The following is a 17,104-nucleotide window of genomic DNA, read 5'->3' as shown; positions in this document are numbered from 1 at the left end:
AAAAAAGAGAAATAATGGAGATTATAGGCGATCTTCATTTTCTTCCTCAGGCTTTTCTGTATTTTCAAGTTATTCTAAGGGCTTTACTATTTGAATTGATAAACTACGGAATTTGAATTGGAACGAGCAACAGTTGTTGATATTTTAAAAGGCCAGCCTACCCCAGAACTGGCTCCCTCTTCATCTCTGTGAAAGGGCCTGAATTTCTGCCCTTTGTCAGAGGCCAAGTGGCCAAATCTAGCCTGAGACCTTGGAGAAGTCATTCCTCTTGTTGGGCCTCCACGACTCTGTAAAGTGGGAGCATCTGTTTTGCCTCCTGAGAGAAGCCTTCCTGCAAATTCTCAACTTGCTCACCTGGAAAGACCGCAGAGATGGGAGGAAGAAACAGACTCCCCCCAGGAAGTGCAGAGACTCCCACTGGGTTGCAGTAACCCTGGGAAGGAAAACAGCTTCCAAGTCATTTGAAGACTGAGGAGCCCTTTGTCTGGGCAGAGAATGAGACAGCCAACCTAAGGCAGCACCTCTCACCTCCAGGCTGCTCCTCCCTGGGGCCCTCCGCCCTGGAGAAAGGAAGTAAGACCTCCCGAGCTTGGTCCTCCACTTAGAAAAGGTAGGGACACAGGACACAGTCGTAGTTCTCTGTCGGGTACATCAGACCCTTTAAAGTCTGCCCACAGTCCACCCGATCTCATCTCCTGACACTCTCGCCCTCACGCCTAACACCAGCCAGGCATCCCCCAGATATTCCGGACTCTGAGCCTTGGCACGTGCTGTTCCCCTCGGCGCAGAAAGCCTCTCGTTCCTTATTCGACCAGCATCTTGTTCTCAGTTTTTGAAATCCAATTCCAGTGTCACCACTCCCCACAGCCCCCCTGCCCCTGGCAGCGCTGTCAGCAGTTTAGTATTTCCCGAACACTTGATTTAAACCTCTGTCGTTGGACCAAATCAAAAATAAAGATGCTTTACACACGTGTGTGTGTGTGTGTGTGTATACATACCACTTACACACCTACGTGGCACGTAAACAGTAGTTTCTGGATGGTGATGTCTCGCTGCCTCGTCCATAATAACCGCGGTAATGATGACGGCAGTGTCGTCTACGTGGGCACTCAATACATGTGTGTTGTACAGGCGGACAAACAAAGACACCATGCCCCCGAGGGAGAGGGGGTGTCGGGGGGAACCCACAGGACCGGATCAGAGGGGCCGTGCACTCACAGGGTGATCTGCATCCAGTTCCGCTCCGTAGCTGAGAATCTGATTGGCAAATCTGTCCAGCTCTTGAATGGTTTTGGGGAACCAGGGCACTGCAACACAGAAAGGGCAAAGTCCTGAGCAGAGATTGGTGGGATGCAGCCCAAGGCCTCACCAGGATCAGAAGCAGGGGATCAGCCCTAGGGACGCAAATCCACGGTGGCAGCAAGTGGGGTCCCAGATGACCCCCCAAACATGACCGCCCAAAAGTTAAATCTCATTTTCCTTGGGAACTAATTTTATTGATTGATTTGCTTATTCAGCTTTACCGAAGTATATTTGACCAGTAACATTTTAACATGTTTTAAGCATATCTCATGGTGATGGGATAGACACACACACATGGTGAAAGGATTCTCCCCATCCAGGTAATTAACACGTCCATCGCCTAACAGATTTGTCTTTTGGTGGGGGGGGGGGGAATGGTCCTACTCTCTTCGCAAATTTCAATGATATAATACAGTGCTATCAACTCCAGTCGCCATGCTTTCCATTAGATCCTTAGACCTTATTCATCTGCATCCTTTGACCAGCCCTTCCTATTTCCACCTTCCCCAGCTCCTGGCAACCAGTTATCTACTTTGTCTGTTTCTATGAGTAGAATATCCAAAAATTAAGTTTTTGAATATTCCACATAAAAGTGACACCATGCAGTATTATCTTTTTTTCTCCCCTGTCTAGCTTATTTCACTTAACACCTTGGAAACTAATTTTAAAACACATTCCTGGGAGTTCCCATTGTGGCTCAGTGGGTTAAGAACCTGACATAGTGTCCATGAAGATACAGGTTTGATCCTTGGCCTCAGTTAAGGATCTGGAGTTGCCACAAGCTGTGGCTTAGATCACAGATGCAGCTCTGGTTCAACCCGTGGCCTGGGAACTTCCATATGTGACAGGTGTGGCCATTAAAAGCAAACAGACAGAATAACCACATTCCCAAACATCTCTTTCCTGGGGATTGTCTCTGAATTATCACAAAATTCATCTCCCTTCCATCTATCATGGTATGGTGGAATGGGCTTTGACAGTTTTCTTTAGTGGCAGAGTCTTCTGTGCAATATATATATTCCAGAATATAAATGAGATAAAGCCAGAGCTGAGCTATTGTAAGCAAGGGGAAGCTCAGGAACCCCACCTCATGACCCCGTCTGCTATCTCGTGTCTCTCCTGAGGGCGCCCAGGCACCTCAGCACAAGACCAGGCAGCAGCACTCGAATCCCCGTGGCCTTCGGGACAGAATTCACGCTAGGAGTGGAATCATCCCAGGAATGAACAGAAACTGGGACATTCTGGGCTATAAGGTCCAAAGAGTTAGGAACCGGGAGTGCACTGTAATTCTAAGGTCATGCAAGGAAAGGAGGGAGGAAGGTTTAGGGAGAAAAGATGCTGAACTTGCAACCAGGCAAGTCTGGCTTAGAACACAGGCTCCAGCTGCCTACTTGTTTTCTCAGTGTCTCAGTCCCAACTCTGTAAAAAGAGAATGATGACAACAACAACAGGAAAATAGCAAACATGAAGGCTTTGCCATGTGCCAGGCACTGTGCTTAGCATTTTTGGTGGACTCCCTCCTTCAATCTGGGGGTTTCTGGGAGGCGTAAATGAGAATGTAGGCAAAGGGTGCAGCCTGGTCTCTGGCCCATAAAATGTAGCTTTCCATCTCTCATGTGTTTCGGATTCTGGCCCTGCGCAGGTTGGGCAGGAAAGAACATGCATGCCACCTAGTGGCCAGACCTAGGAACTGCCACCCGTGGTCCATACAGAAGAGCATCAGACAAGAATGAGCAGCCTTCCACCAAAACAAGCCGCTTACCTGAGAAGCAGTAATAAGGTCCATTTAGAGCCTGTTTCCATAGATCTGTGATGCTAAGCTCTCTACTGCCTTTGTTAATAATAAATACTAACACTGATATCACTCCCAGTACTATAGCTAGTATTCGTACTATTCATGGTACTATTGGTTTCCCCATATTGTAAGAACACTGAGGTACAGAGCGGTTAAGTGGCAAACACAAGTACACACACTGCTAGGAAACAGCAGATTCGGGATTCAAATTTGGGCCTAGCTGACTCCCTGCTCTCAGGTTTGGACCACAAATCATCCTGCCAGCTGTAGGGGTCGGGGTAGAGCACGGCGGTTAAGGGGGCTGGTTCTGTCCTGCAGTTTCCTACCTGGAGGTTTCCAGGCCCCTAAGCCCAGCGCCCCTCTCAAGATGGGCTCCCCACAATAGCCCTAAGAGTAATAATTCCGGCTAATGCTTATATGGCGTTTGCTGTGCCAGGCACCGTCCTAAACGCTCCACATCCACTACCTCACCTGGCTCTCATGACAGCCCCACGAAGATGGTGTCATTATTATCCCATTTTACAGAAGAGGAAACTGAGGACAGGGAGGGGAAGTCTCTTCATAGACCCCCGTGGCCCAAAACACTAGACTTTGGAATCGAGGGTGACTCAGCACCATGATTGCTCACCTAACAGGGATCCCAACGTCCCACTTTGTCACCCAAATTCTCCCCTAGCTTCTTTCTCCCTGAATCCAGTGCTTTGTCTTGCACAGAGGAGCTCTACTGTCGGCCCTGAAAATGGGGTCGAGTCCCTACCCAAGTGTGGAAGGGCCTGAGAAAGGGCATCCTTTGGTTCTGCGGGCAGCCTCAGGGTCTCCCCTGAGCCCCTCCCTGTTTCTTTGGATTGGTGCCACCTTGTCACCTCATGTTCAAGGCATCCCATCCCCACCCATTCAGTCTCTCTTTTGCCTGAGACTTATCTGTAATTCCGGCAACAACAGCTGCTCCCAGAGATGGGTGAACCAGCCCTTTCCTGCTGCACCACCTTGCGACCTGGGGACCCTTAGTCCTGGCAAAGGAGTTTCCACGAACATGTCCTGAGCACATCCTACTCCTGAGCACTGGACATGGAGGGGGAACCTGGGGGAGTCTTCGCTCTGGTGGCGCCTACATTCCAGGGACAGCGACTGGGAATAAGTCAGGAATAAATGCCAAGAGATAACATTGCCAGGAAGTTCCTGAGAAAGAAGAAAGCATACAAGGAGGGTATGGGGATACTCTTTTATATAACATCCTGTGGCTCCAGACCCCAGGGTCCTGAAGACTGGACACTACCTTGCCATGGCTCAAGGGGACTGGACTAGCCCAGATCTGGTTCCGGATGTGTCTCAGGGAGAGGCAGCCTAGCCATGGGTAAGGGCCTGGACAACAGAGCCAGACAGCCTAGGCTTAATGCTGTCTCTGGGAGTTCCCACTGTGGCTCAGCGGTAATGAAGCTGACTAGTACCTGTTAGGATGTGGGTTCGATTCCTGGCCTTGCTCCAAGGGTTAAGGATCTGGTGTTGCCTCCTGCTGTGGTGCAATTCACAGAGATGGCTTGGATCTGGCATTGCTGTGGCTGTGATGTAGCCCGGCAGCCGCAGCTCTGATTCAACCCCGAGCCTATGGAAGTTCCCATACGCCCTGGGTGCGGCCCTAAAACAAACAAACAAACAAACAACTGGTCTCTGCACTTAACTCTGCTGCACCCAGGACAAATTATTAAACCTCTTTGTGCCTCAGTCTTCCTCTCAGTAAAGTGGGGGTAATAATTATAGGAATAAATTGAAAAGAGTTAATGTGTGTGATTCATGAAAAGAGAGACTGGTACATAGTAAATACAGACTTATGTTGGAAATATTGTGGAGTTCGGTTCCAGACCACTGCAATAAATAGAAGAGCACAATAAAGCAAGTCACAAAAATTCTTGGGTTTCCCAGTACATATGAAAATCATGTTTACACTATACTGTAGTCTATTAAGTGTGCAGTGGTATTACATCTGAAAAAACAATGTACCTGCCTTAGTTTAAAAACATTGCTAAAATTGGAGTTCCCGTCGTGGCGCAGTGGTTAACGAATCCGACTAGGAACCATGAGGTTGCGGGTTCGGTCCCTGCCCTTGCTCAGTGGGTTAAGGATCTGGCGTTGCCGTGAGCTGTGGTGTAGGTCGCAGACGCGGCTCGGATCCCGTGTTGCTGTGGCTCTGGCGTAGGCCGGTAGCTACAGCTCCGATTCGACCCCTAGCCTGGGAATCTCCATATGCCGCGGGAGCAGCCCAAAGAAATAGCAAAAAGACAAAAAAAAAAAAAAATTTGCTGAAAAATGCTAACCATCATCTGAGCCTTCAGCAAGCTGTAGTCACATCACTGATCTCAGATCACCGTACAAATATAATCATGACACAGATTTCAAAGCCAGTCTTCCGGTTGCCACAGGTGAAACCACTGGGGGGAGGGAGGCATTGGGAGGGTGGGAATAACACACTCAAGCTCCGACATAAAACAGATGATTAATGAGAACCTACGGAACAGCACAGGAAAACCTACTCGATAGACTGGAATAACCTATATAGGAAAAAGAAAGGCTATGCTTATACGACTGATTCGCTTTGCTGTACACCGGGAACTCATATAACACTGTAAGTCAACTATACTCCAATATTATTAATTTAAAAAAAAACTGATGCAGAAATTCTAATTGTAAAAAAGAAGTATCATCATGAAAAAGTTTGAAATATTGGGGGAATTGCCAACACGGGACACGGAGACACGAAGCGAGCCAATGCTGTTGGCAAAACGGCGCCGATGGACTTGCCCGACACCGGGCTGCCGCAAACCTTCCCATATGCAAAACCCACAAAATCTTCGAAGCACAATAAAGCAAAGCACATAAACGAGGGATGCCTGTATACCGTGACTGTTCAGCATCGAGCTCCAGGGATTTTTTTTTTTTCTTTTTACTCCGCTTGTAACTTAACAGGGTGCAAAGGGCAGAGTAGAAAATCTTTCTGCAAAGCTAGAAAGTCTGCCCCTTAGTCCGCTGCAGAACTGAGTATTTTATCTCAGAGCCGTAGTGTCTATACCACGAAACAAGCTGAACAATCTTTCTACGGTATTGCATCATCGTGTAAATTAAATGCTGTAGGAAACGGGGCCATTCTTAGCACGGTGACCGGCCCACAGTAAATGCTGATTAGGTGTTACCCATTAGCATGGGAAAGGGTTTGACGATGATGAAGAAGAAGGAGGAGGAGAGGAAAGAGGAAGAAAGACAAGGAGGAAGGAGGGGGGAGGAGGAAAGAAGGGAGACGGGAGTCGGAAGCGCCTTCTCAGCTCGGCTCTGATGTTAAGAGGGTTTCTGATCTTGGGCCTCGTTCCTCCCTGTATAACATGAGCGACTGGATTCATTTGCTGCTGCAAACCCTTTTCGGTTTTGTATTCCAGCTGTGGAGAGGGCTGAGGTTGGCCGGAGAACACATAAAAATAACTTCCAGCCTGTCCATGCGTCACCCTCGCTTGTTTCTAGAAGTATGGCCACTGCATTTCTTCAGCTCCCCAAGATGCACGGCCCACCACTGACTGCCCTTTCTCCTCTCACCCAAGATAGAGGAAGCCTTGTGGATTCCACCTTGGTTCAGCGCTGGGCATGCTGGCCGGCTCCCAACACCAGAGGGCAGCAGAACCAATGTATGTGCAGCTTTGGCTGACTTTTTCTCGCTTTCAAAGGCAAAACACTACACCGCTGGGCCACAGGGCTTGAGACAGACTTCTTGGTGGGGAAAAAGAGAGAGAGAATAGACCCTTTGAGAGGGTTTCAAGGACTCAAAGTATTCGAGTCTTGGTGAAAAGAAGACCCAGGTCGAGCAGCTCAGCAGCCCCAGGACCTCGTCACAGACACTGTCGGGGACCCCGCCAGGCTGTGGGGCGCCTACCCCTGTCATCATTCAGAAAAGGCCCAGAACACAGCAGACTGGAGAAGTGGCCAGGCTTGGTGACTAGTCACATAGATTCTGGAGCCAGCCTGCCTGGGTTCAAGTCTCATCTCTGCCACTTTGAGACTTTGTGCAAATTACTTAACCTCTTTGCTCCCCAGTTTCCTATCTGTAAAACAGCTATAATAACAGGATGTTCTTTAGAGGATGTGAGGATTCAATGAGCTAATTCGGAGTTCCCATCGTGGCTCAGTGGTTAATGAATCCAACTAGGAACCATGAGATTGTAGGTTCGATCCCTGGCCTTACTCAGTGGGTTAAGGATCCGGTGTTGCCGTGAGCTGTGGTGTAGGTTGCAGACGGGGCTCCGATCTGGCATTGCTGTGGCTCTGGTGTAGGCCAGCAGTCTTAGCTCGGATTAGACCCCTAGCCTGGGAACCTTCATATGCCGCAGGTGCAGGTGTGGCCCTAAAAAGACAAAAAAATAAATAAAAAATGAATGAGCTAATTCATAAACAGGACATTGCTTGGCACATAGCAGGCGCTGTATGAGTATTTGGTATCATTGTCACTCTCGATCTCATTCTAAGTTGATATTGTCACCACTCTCACCATCATTAGCGGAGGCTGAGGACTAAGGCATGATGGGCCCCGTACACACTTTCTCCAGGCAGCAGCTCAGTCCTATCTTTGAATCGATTCCCCTGGCCCCTCCCCAGACCTCCCGTGAGGTTAAGGCGTCACCTCTGGCTTCTCATCTGTGAAATGGGTGCGCCAGCCAAGGCCTCACCTGCTCCTCGGTTTGGATGTGAAGCTACTGACGCACAGTAGGTAGACCAGCGACATCCTTCCACTCGAACTCCCCCAAACAAAAACAAAAACACACAGAGACGCTTGGGTGGTTACGTAAGGCCACACAGGCCCGGGTGGCAGGGGACAGACAGAGTTCACGCTTGTGTCCGCATCCTTAACACCTGGGCTCTTCCAATGTTCCCAGCCCCCCCAAGTAATCACTCTCTCCCTCCCCCCTTTAAAGTTAACATTTTTTTTTTTTTTTTGAGAGCGTCAGATGCAGCAGATGCTTTGCTAATAAGCACTTGGCTTCCAGGGTTGTTTTCATTCTCAGAGCTGTCCTAGCAGGTAAGCATGAGCATTTCTCCTTGACTGAGGAGCAAACGGGGGCTCTGAGAGATGAAGTGACTTGTCCGAGAGCAGCGAGCTGGCCGGGCCCAGAGAACTCTGCAGCGGGCGAGTTTCACCGCTGCGCTAGGCCAGCTTAGAACGGGGTGCAAGTGGCGGGGAGGGTGCCTTTAGGTTTCTGTTCTCCCACCTGGAGAGGGGAGGACGTGACAGCCTCACACAGGAATTTAAAGAGGCTTGAAGAACATCCCTAGAACAGCCCTGGGTCCCCCTTACCTTCCATCCCGAGCCCCCCTGGCTTTAGGGGCAGTAACTTTTTAACACCTAAGTTCCCGGCTCCTCAAAGACACCTCCACACCTCCTTTTTCTTCTTCGGTGCCAGCCGCAGGCCTCTCCTCTCCCACCCCGTCTCACTCACAAAGCGGGGACTAGAGACTGACCCCCGCGACCCAGGCCTCCGTTTTGAAAAGTTAAATCAGATTAGCTCATTAATGACCTTTGCAAATACCTCCGAGGTGGGCTGGCCTCTGTGCGCCCCTCCACGGCCTCATGGGCTGCTAGGCTCCCAGTTAATGAATGACTCGGGCAGGCTGGTGCAACAGAGGGGCTCTGTGAAGCCAGAGGCACCCAGGGAGGGAGGCAGATCGTTAATAAATATTGATTTGGCTCCAAGGGAAGCAGCCCTCGGGAGAGCTGGCCCCGGACACCCACGTCGTGGTCTCATTAAGTCGGGGTCAACTGCTCAGCCCTGGAGGCTGCGAGGCGGCCGGCTCAGGGATACTCTTGAACCAACACCCCCCACACCCCCCATCCCGGCCTGGCTGGAGCCCACTTCCCGGCCAGCAGGTCAGAGCAGGCCCCTTAAATTTATAGCAGTTCAAGGTGCAGGCCGAGTCGCCTGCACCCGACATTCACCAGCCCCAGCGAGGACCCATGCTTGCCCAGACTTCTGCCTCCAGCCTGTCTCAGGGAGAGCAATAAATCCTCTGCTCCCTGGGCCCAAAATAGATGGGGGTTTTCACCCCCTCTTCCCAGGCTCCTGGATGTCTCCTCCGAGGCAGTGGCCTCTAGCCCAGAAGGGAAGCCTTTGCTGTGCGGATCACAGCAGCTCCACTGAAGGAAAGGGGGTGACGAGCCAGCATCCTGCAGGACGGAGACTTTGGAGGGCCGGGGTTTTCCTGTTAAGGAGTTTCCATTTTCTTTCCTTTTTTTTTTTTTTTCCCCCTCTCTTTTTAGGGCCGTACCTGCAGCATAGGGAAGTTCCTGGGGTTGATTCGGAGCTGCGGCTGCCAGTCTATACCACAGCCACAGCCACGCTGGCTCCAGGCTACATCTGTGACCTATGGCAACGCTGATCCTTAACCCACTGTTTGAGACCAGGAACTGAACTCACAGCCTCATGGACACTAGGCGGGTTCTTAACCCACTGACCACAATGGGAACTCCCTTCCATTTTCTTTCTGAAGACGGAATGCCTTTCAGGAAGGTCTTGGCAAGAATAGGGGACCCAAATGCTGGCTGATGGTGCCAAGCCAGGCCCTTCCTCCTGGATGGAGCAGGGGGGTGGCGTGTACAGGGCCCGCTTGTATCTCTGACATGCCAGGCAGAGCATGTGATCTCTCTGGGCATGTGTCAAAATGAGAATGAGAGCCAGATGAGTGAAAGGAACCCAAGGGGAAGTAAAGCGTGCAAAGGTGTCGAAATGAATAAATGGTTGGAAGAAGTGAAAGAGCGAATAAAGGAAAGGGTATTTAATGGCCAATCTAAATTGGAACTATCCTCCCAAGAGCCTTTGTACGATGTCCCTTCTCTTATAAACATGTCTATTGGCAGAGCGCCCACTATGTCCTCAAATGTGGAATTCTGTTTTCTGAGCGCTCACATGGCATTGAGATCTGATTATGGTCACTTCACAGCTGGACTTATGGTCAACCTACACTGGGTCAAACAGAATGCTTCTACAGCCTCTTCCACGTAAGGTCTGTCTCCCTCCAGGAGACCCTCCCTGACGCTAATGCCCACCCCTTCCCCACCATGCCCCCAGGCTGGGTTGGTAGCTGGTAGATAGAGAGATGAAAAAAACAAACAAAGAGCCTTTCTGGTCCCCTCAGGAAGTGCACCTGGACTAGCGGTCTCGACTCGCTGCTTGCACCCCGAGACCCTTCTAATCATCAACTTGAACAAAATCTAGTCAATGACCAATTGCTCGTGGAAAATAACTTCAAGCAGATAAATTTCGCCAAAGGTGAGGCTCCTATGCCTCTGTCTAGCCAAGACATTTTGTCCATCTGCTTCTCCTGGCTGCGTCTGCCTCCGTGTAGGAATTTTCCGTGCCCACCGCGCCCCCCGCCCAGATGTCGTAATGTCATGCACAAGACTCAAAAGGAAAGGTAAAAGGATTAGTAGATGGATCGATGGAAGATATTAATGCTCTTTCATGTCGGTTGAAGAAGGATTTGAGTTCATCAGGAGAGAAGGGAGCAGGAGAATAGACCTCAAGTATTCAAAAGACTCTCTGGATTAAAATCCTATTAAACTCCCATCAGCTTCTCCAGGAGGCATTTGAGAAGGTTGGGGTTTCTTTAACATGTCACCATAATTAGGCTTCCCTTAAGCTGTTTTGGGTGGGGAACTTTAGCAATTAAGAAACTGAAAACTTTCATTTCCTAGCACCCACATGGCCTTTTGAGTGGCTTAGAAATGCGAGTGGAAAGTGGTTTAGCCTAATTGATTTGAGGGGTTCAAATCTCCTCCTTCAACCTGCTGTCAGACTGGCCCCTGAGATCTGAGCCCCTCGATAAAAAGGGAGTTTTGCTGAGTGAAAGAATCAAAGGCTCAGGTCTACACTGACGCTTTTCTTCTTCTAATCATTCTCCCAAGGAGTTTGACGCAAAGGCCAGCTCTGCAAAGGACAGCCGTATCCCCTAGAAAGATCTGTTTCTGGGCCCAGACTCCAGTTTCCAAACCTCCCCCCTCCAGAAGCCCAAAGGGCTCCTCGCTCTCAGCAGGGACAAGCCTGGGCTGTTTCAGCATCACTGCATCCAGCTCGGCCACATAGACATGAAGGTCAGAAAACTGTCAGAGAGGGGCAGCCAGGGTGGGATGAGGTGAACAACCAGCTGAAGAAATAAGGATCCCCAGACACGTGTTGTTTTTAAGCGTCAGCCCGGGCAGGGCAGGCTTTTCCTTCCCAGGTAAAACGTCGGCCCTGCCATTGTGAGCCCCGCTGGGAATTCAACCAGTGCAATATTCGACGGCTGGTGACCCCGCACTGATGATGCGGTACCTCTGACAGAACGCTGGCCTCCTGGCTTTCACGTTTGCTGTGTCCTCAGAGTTAAAAGGTGGAGAAGAGGCCACACCCCGCCAGCCTTGTCTCTGTCGCGGCACCTGCCTGCTTCTGCATTTGCCGGGCTGTCCCATCACCCTTATCAGCCTGTGAGCTCCTTAAGGGCAGGCCGGGCTGACCTTCCCTCCCTCCAGCTCCAAGTTTCGTGCCTGGCACAGAGCAGTGCTCTGTACCCGCTTGCCCACAACTGCAGAGAATTCACTCTGTGCCTTAAGGCAACTCACAGCCTCTGGTTTTTATGGTGAAAAATGATGGAGTCTGTCGGGCTACGTGACCTCCGAGGTCATTTTCCAATTCCCAGCATCTCTGAAAACGTAGTTGTGTGCAAGCTGGTTTTTCATGGTTCTTGTGCTCAGGTCATTATTTATAATAACAATGATGATAATGATAAGAACAGAGAACTTCCACGAAGCCCTTAAACAGACTCTGTGCAGTTCTCAAGGCTCCCCTGGGGCTATTCCATTAATCCTGTGAGGCAGAGACTCTTCCCTCCCATTTGATACAGCGGGAAACTGTGAAGGCCAGTAAGTTGCCCTGTCACAGAAGGGGTGCGTCCTGGTTCCGGAGTCTGGGCGCCTCACTGTTCTCCTACATTTCTTTCCGAGACTCCAGCTCGGGCTGCCAGCCCTTCAGCTGATCTGTACACATCGTCTCTGCCTCCCCAAGGGGCCCCCTGCCTGCCTGTCATTTGCTTTGATTTCCTACCGCAGGGCCCCAGCTGGCCAGCCTCCACCTGCTCTGAGCAGAGGCAGAGCTTGTCCCAGGATCCGGCAGGCCCTTTGCCCTGAGGGCCTGGGGCTCCTGCCGGGAGCAGGTGGCCGGAAAAGCCAGAGAAGACAGTTATCAGGGAAGCAGCTCACTGGGGAGGTGGAAGGGGAAGGAAGGCAGATGGGGTTAATCTGAAGAGGAATTCCAAGTGCCTCCCCCGCCTGTCCTACCTCCCGCCTGTGACCAGGGCCCACGTGCACGGCTGTCCACCCTCTGCAAGGGCAGAAGCTCAGGATGGACTGCCTTGTCTTGGTGATAGCCACAAGAGGACCAGGGCAGGAAAAGAAGAGATCGCCTGGGTAGGCCTCTTGTAGGAAGGAGTCTTCTAGAAAATGTTTCAGTGGCCTGTGCGAAGAGGTGGGTCTTGGCAGTGGGATGGACTGGGAATCTGGGGTTAATAGACGCAAACGATTGCCTTTGGAATGGAGAAGCCATGAGATGCTGCTGTACAGCACTGGGAACTATATCTAGAGAAAAACTATATGTGAGAAAAACAATGTATACATGTATGTGTGACTGGGTCACTTTGCTGTGCAGAAGATTAACAGAACACTGGAAACCAGCTATAATGGAAAAAAATAAAAATCACTTAAAAATAAAAATAAAAAACATCTCTACCTATTAACATCCGATTTATAGCTACAGAGCCTGAAATCCTCTTGGCCTAAAGTCTTCAGTGTTTTGGCAAAAACAAACAAACAACCCCAACATTTTGGTTTTACAGTAGAAAAAAAAAAGTTTGGTAGTTTAGGGAAAAAAATTATTTATCTCGGTACTCACATACCTAAGTATTTATCCAAATGAGCTGAAAACTTGGGTCCCATGTGGTACAGCTACACAATGGAACATTGTTTAGTGATTTAAAAAAAAAGAGCTATTGAAGTTTATGCAATATATTTTGCCCTGCTTTATGAGATTGTAATTGCAGTGAGATGCTACTAGCCATAGTCAATTAAAACACACCAGAATTATCAGAATAAAGCATTTGGGGAAATAGAAAAAAAGAGTTATGGGGGCACAAAAAGGCATTGAGGAACCTTGCTAAATGGGGAGAAAAAAAAAGTGGAAAAAGGATATATACTCTATGATTCCAGCTGTATGACATTCTGGACAAGTCAAAATCATGGAGACAACAAAACGATGAGTGGTTGCCAGGGGCAGGTGTCCAGAAAGAGGGAGGAACAAATGGAGCACAGGGCACTTTGAGAGCATTGAAGCCACTCTGTGTGAGGTTTTGCAGTAGGTATGTGACCTTATGCATTTGTCAAAACCAACAGAACTATACCATACAAAGCGCAATCCCTAATGTAAACTATGGCTCATCAATTTAACGGCCACTATCTACCATCACTTATCCAGCCAGGCACTGTTCCGAGCACCAGCTATGCAAGATCTCATTTCATCCTCACAAGAGCCCTCTGAAAAACTGAAGTCAGAGCAGTGAACGAGACTTGTCAGGGGTCTCAAAGCCAGCAAGTGGGAAAAGGAGGACTTGAACTGAAGCCTGGCCAACCACCACCACCACCCCCATCCCACCCCCGTCCCCACACACTTGAAATTGCGATGCTCTCGTTCCCTTTTCCCCTCCAGGGCCCACCAAGAGACAGCATCTCAGCAGAGAAAGGGGCAGAACAAGTCAACAACTGCTCCATGGGGTCATTTGCTCACAAGGATTTGCTGAGCGTTTGAGCCCTGTGCTAACTCCGTGAACATTACACAGGTAAAGACTCTCCCTGCCCTGAAGGAGCTCGCCATCGAGCAGAAGAGGTGCTTATGAAGACAAGGAATGTCCCAGGAACGAGGAGCACAGGAGTCTCCAGTTCCAACCTGGTGGGTCCTGAGATGGACCTGGGGACAGCCCACTGGATGAAATGGAGATAACTAAAGAATCTGTCCTGAAACTACTTATATAAGAAGGCACCTTTAGAAGTACCCATCATGGCACAGTGGTTAACGAATCCGACTAGGAACCACAGGGTTGTGGGTTCGATCCCTGGCCTTACTCAGTGGGTTAAGGATCTGGCGTTGTCTTGAGCTGTGGTATAGGTTGCAGATGCGGCTTGGATCCTGTGTTGCTGTTGCTGTGGCTGTGGTGTAGGCCGGTCGCTACAGCTCCTGTTAGACCCCTAACCTGGGAACCTCCATATGCCGTGGGAGCAGCCCTAGAAAAGGCAAAAAGACAAAAAAAAAAAAGAAAAGAAAGAAAAGAAGAAGGCACCTTTAGACACCCAAATCATCCTACCTCTAGAGACTGGGAAATAGCGTGATATTCCACTAATGAAAAACAAGTAAACATTGCAGCCACCCCAAAAGAACTCATATAAGAAATAGCTGTCTTGAGGAAAGGCGGGCAAGAATGAACATTTATTAAAGGTCCAAATACGCAAGGCAGCCTTCTGGGTTCCTAATCTACATCCTCTCACTTAAGCCTGGTCCTCCAAGGTACGTGAGTTTTTGGCCACTGTGCTACGCTGCAGGGTCACGTGCGTGGCACATTCCTGTCTCTTACCTGTGTCTTTCTCCTTGTCCCGGGAGAGCTCGTGCACGGTGGCGCCGATGTCATGTCTCAAGACCTTGATGATGTTTGACAGAGTAGGCATGCTGCCTTTATCCAGGTGGGTGAAAAACTCATACTCATCTTTCTTTAAACGCGAAGGTCGGGATTCAATGTGGGTCAGGTTTATACCATTCTCCTAGAAAAGAGAAGCAGAAGCAGGGGGTGTGAAGGGGACAACTGTGGCACTGACGCAAACCCAACACATGGAGCCAGAGCAGTGGAAAATGAATCTGACTAGCAGCCATGAGGATGCAGCTTCGACCCCTGGCCTCAATCAGTGGGTTAAGGACCTGGCGTTGCTGTGGCGGTGGTGCAGGCTGGCAGCTACAGCTCCAGTTCGACCCCTAGCCTGGGAACCTCCATATGCCGCAAGTGTGGCTAAAAAGATTAAAATAAAAATAAATTTAAAAAAAAGAGTAGAAGTCTTCGATGTTGCAAAAGTTGTTTACCTTTTCTTCTGCAAAGCCAAGTAACAAATGGCAAGAGGTGGGGGAAACAGTTCAAACGCCACAGAATTTAATCACACGGAAATCTGCTCAAGGCCCAGGATGGCACACAGAAGATTTCAGTTTGGTTTGAGTGTCTAAGACATCGACTGCCAAAAATATTTACATAGGAAAACTTCTTTTTCTGAATGACCTCTCATAGAATCTCAACAAATAATACCTCAACAAATAAATTATATAGACGCAACATTGTTCTACTTGAATAGAGTCCACAGGAGTCAGACATATTGGATTTAAATCAAAGTTCTTAATTATATTGGCTATGAGACCTTAGAAAATGTACTTTCGTGATTCTGTCAGCTTCTCCATCTGTTAATTTGGTGGTCCTCATGGTATCTGCTTCATAAATTTGTAGGAAACACTGCTTGAGATAACAGACACATACTACCAGGAACACAGTAAATGCTCGGTGAAGATTATTCAGGAGTTCCCGTCGTGGCTCAGTGGTTAACGAATCCGACTAGGAACCACGAGGTTGCAGGTTCAATCCCTGGCCTTGCTCAGTGGGTTAAGGATCTGGTGTTGCCGTGAGCTGTGGTATAGGTCGCAGACATAGCTTGGATCCTGTGTTGCTGTGGCTGTGGTGTAGGCCTGCGTCTACAGCTCCGATTAGACCCCTAGCCTGGGAACCTCCATATGCCATAGGATCGGCCCTAGAAATGGCAAAAAGACAAAAAAAAAAAGAAAAAAAGACAAAAAAAAGATTATTCAGTATAATTGCCATTCATATTTTTATAGAATTATTTTCCATTCAAGTTATCAAACAAATGTATATACAGTATCTAGCAGACACTGATGGCCCTTCTAGGTGGCCAGGACACATCCGTGAACAAAACAAAGATATCTTCCTTCATAAAATTTACATTCAAGTTGTGGGGAGACAAATAACCAACATAAAAGATTATTGATTTATGGATAATTCTGTAATGTTTGCAGTGGTCAAGGCTACAAGGCAGAGCAGGGTGAAGCGGACAAACAGTCCTGGGATGCAGCGGGGCAGGGTGCAGTATTTCACAGAGCAGACACGTGAGGCCTCACTCAGGAGGGAAGGTTCACTTACAGGCCGCTTTCATTAAATGCCACAAAAATAATAATCATTTACTACAGCTACTCAATGTCAGTGTCTTTGGCTGATGATACTTTACCTGTGATGGGGTTTGGCATAAAAACAGGAGCCATTGACTTGAATTGTTCCTCACGTTTGAATGTGTGGTCATCATTTGCTACTTACTCAAAAGTCTGATTTCACTGACAGAACTGTTGGTTCTTTGTGAAGAGAACCAAGGAGTAGCCTCTACGTTAAAATAAAAAAGGGGGGCTACTACCCCCAAACAATGAAACGGACAAAATGTACTCAGAAAAAAATGTTGAACTTGAATAACTGTAATTTCAAAGAAATGAAATTCTTCAACCTTGGAGAAGTGGATCTTGCAAAAGATCAAGAAGTGGATCTTTTTCCTTGAGGGTTCGTGACAGGTGGTTCAAGAGTACAAGGGTTTTTTCAATAACAATCCCTTTCTGCATCTGGACGTCACTTTACAGTTTAGAATTCTTTGCTCTGACCTTCCCAAGAATCCTCCGAGGAGGTGAAGAAAGATGTAAAAAGATGGAATCAGAGAAGGAGACGCTTTGTTAAAGTGGCTGGAGAGGGAGGCCTGTTTAATCTCAAGAGCTGTCCACTGCCAAGCGGATAGTGAGGAACCTGAAATCATCAGCTTTGATCGTTGTCACTACTATTATTCTAAGTACGAGATGTGAAAACCTCTGGGTGTAG

The 17,104-nt window shown here is 48.7% G+C and overlaps 1 protein-coding gene across 1 annotated transcript in view; it reads right to left on the bottom strand.

The window, feature by feature from the left end:
- Nucleotides 1–17,104, bottom strand: part of PAH (phenylalanine hydroxylase) — a 75,406-nt gene that overhangs the window by 41,273 nt on the left and 17,029 nt on the right. Inside the window, exons 3-4 of the mRNA XM_047788162.1 lie at nt 14,777–14,960; nt 1,219–1,307 (exon numbers count right to left, since the gene is read on the bottom strand). Coding sequence (XP_047644118.1) covers nt 1,219–1,307; nt 14,777–14,960 — 273 coding nt within the window. The remainder of the gene's footprint in view (nt 1–1,218; nt 1,308–14,776; nt 14,961–17,104) is intronic.

The sequence above is a fragment of the Phacochoerus africanus genome, chromosome 7, assembly GCF_016906955.1.
Source record: "Phacochoerus africanus isolate WHEZ1 chromosome 7, ROS_Pafr_v1, whole genome shotgun sequence".
NCBI classification, from domain to species: domain Eukaryota; kingdom Metazoa; phylum Chordata; class Mammalia; order Artiodactyla; family Suidae; genus Phacochoerus; species Phacochoerus africanus.
Note: the sequence above shows the minus strand (reverse complement) of the source record. Positions and strands in the feature narration are given on the sequence as shown.